A 1,788-nucleotide genomic window follows, 5' to 3' on the forward strand; every position below is an offset into this window, starting at 1 on the left:
AAAAAGTGTGCAAACTCTTTGCAACATTTTATTTTATATTGACAAACTATGTGGCTTAATAAACCTATTTGTTTTAAAAACATGATATCCTACATATTTAACATGCACATGCACTGATGCGTCCAATGTTATGAAGCTACAAAGTTCATGATTAACAATTTTTTATCAAGAGAATAGGTAACAACAAGTGACCATAAAGTATAGTCACAGACAAACCGGAAATCCATACGCTGGTAACCATATTGTTTCCTTCTTCCGGACAGCTGGTCACACTTTTCAGAAACTGCAAAGCAAGATTCTGGCCTTTCTCTTGTGGATCATTTGAAGCACACCTATCCGGATCTCTGCTGTCTTCAACCCATAAATTAAAGGATTTGCTACAGGTGGGAGGAGCAGGTATGCAGTTACCACAAGAATGTGAATATAAAGTGGAATACTAGTATGGGATCTGTGCAGGCTAAGGGAGAACAGAATAGGTATGTAGAAGAGGGACATCACACAGACATGGGCAACACAGGTGCTGAAGGCCTTGAATCTGTCTTTGCGTGGAAGTCGCAGTATGGCCCTCAGTATCAGAATGTAAGATACTGCTATAGTGGGAAGATCTATTGCTCCAACAGCGAGGGTAATAGCTGCACCATACGTACTATTGAAAGTGATGTCAACGCATGAAAGCTTCACTACAGCTATGTGTTCACAAAATGAATGTGGTATGTATCTGCTACAAAATGGCAGTCTTGCTGCAAGGGTTGTCAGTGGGACAACAATAACCATTGACCTTGCCACTAAAGCTATGCCTGCTTTTGCGACAAGTGAATTTGTTATGATGGTGGAGTATCTCAGAGGGTTGCACACAGCAACATAGCGGTCAATTGCCATTGCTGTAAGGATTCCAGACTCCACTCCTGCAAAAGCATGCACAAAGAACAACTGAAAGAAGCAGACACTGAAACTAATTTCTCTATCATTGAACCAGAAGTTTCCCATCATTTTAGGAAGGATGGAGGATGATAAAATTATATCAGAGCAGGAGAGCAAGGCAATTAATAGGTACATGGGTTTTTGAAGGCTCATCGTTGACTTTACGGCTAACAGAAGAGTGAAGTTTCCCAGAATCGTGATAAGATAGATGACTGTCAATGGAGCCGCAAACGCCATGTGGTACTCCTCCAGGCTAGGGATGCCGATCAAGATAAAGAACGATGGTGTGAACCCAGTGTCATTGGCGAGCATCTTGAACTATGAAATATTGTTTATGCCTGGAAGTAAAGAAAATGCAATTCTCACATGAGTACATGGGATGGTATTTTTTTAACAAGTCAAATATCTTACATAAGGAACTCCACATAGGTGCCAATCAATTTAATGAGACGCCTGATGAATACATGGAGTATAATTTAAAGTCTCTTGGTAACACTAATAAGGACCTCATTATGAGTTTGCCAGGTGCATGCCAAACTCCTGTGTTCAGGAGACCACAAGTGCGGTCTCCTTTCCTGCTAGCCCCATTATGAGTTTCCCACTGGGTCAGCGGGCGGAAACAATGTTTCTGCCCGCTAGCCCAGTGGGAAACACACAACAACATTGATGCCGGCTCATAATACGGCTGGTGGCAATACTGTTGTGCGTTCGGTGCACCAGCAAAGCAGACAGTGATTTGCTTGACGGTTCTGGCCAGACCGGCCCCTGCACTGGCCATGCCAAGTGCATGGGCAGTGCAAGGGCCCCTCAGGGCCCTTGGCTCTTCGTCTCTGCCAGCCTTTACATGCAGATGTAACCGCCATGTAA

The 1,788-nt window shown here is 43.5% G+C and overlaps 1 protein-coding gene across 1 annotated transcript; it reads right to left on the reverse strand.

Annotated features, from left to right (window-relative positions):
- Positions 1 to 276: 276 nt before the first annotated feature.
- Positions 277 to 1,233, reverse strand: LOC138249395 (olfactory receptor 52E4-like). The gene has a single exon (XM_069203355.1). It carries the CDS (start codon positions 1,231 to 1,233, stop codon positions 277 to 279), a length of 957 nt encoding a protein of 318 aa, XP_069059456.1.
- Positions 1,234 to 1,788: the final 555 nt, after the last annotated feature.

The sequence above is a fragment of the Pleurodeles waltl genome, chromosome 8, assembly GCF_031143425.1.
Source record: "Pleurodeles waltl isolate 20211129_DDA chromosome 8, aPleWal1.hap1.20221129, whole genome shotgun sequence".
Lineage (NCBI taxonomy): Eukaryota > Metazoa > Chordata > Amphibia > Caudata > Salamandridae > Pleurodeles > Pleurodeles waltl.

Coding starts and splice junctions, on each gene's coding strand:
- LOC138249395 (XM_069203355.1), bottom strand. CDS start 1,233: ATGCTCGCCAATGACACTGGGTTCACACCATCGTTCTTTATCTTGATC.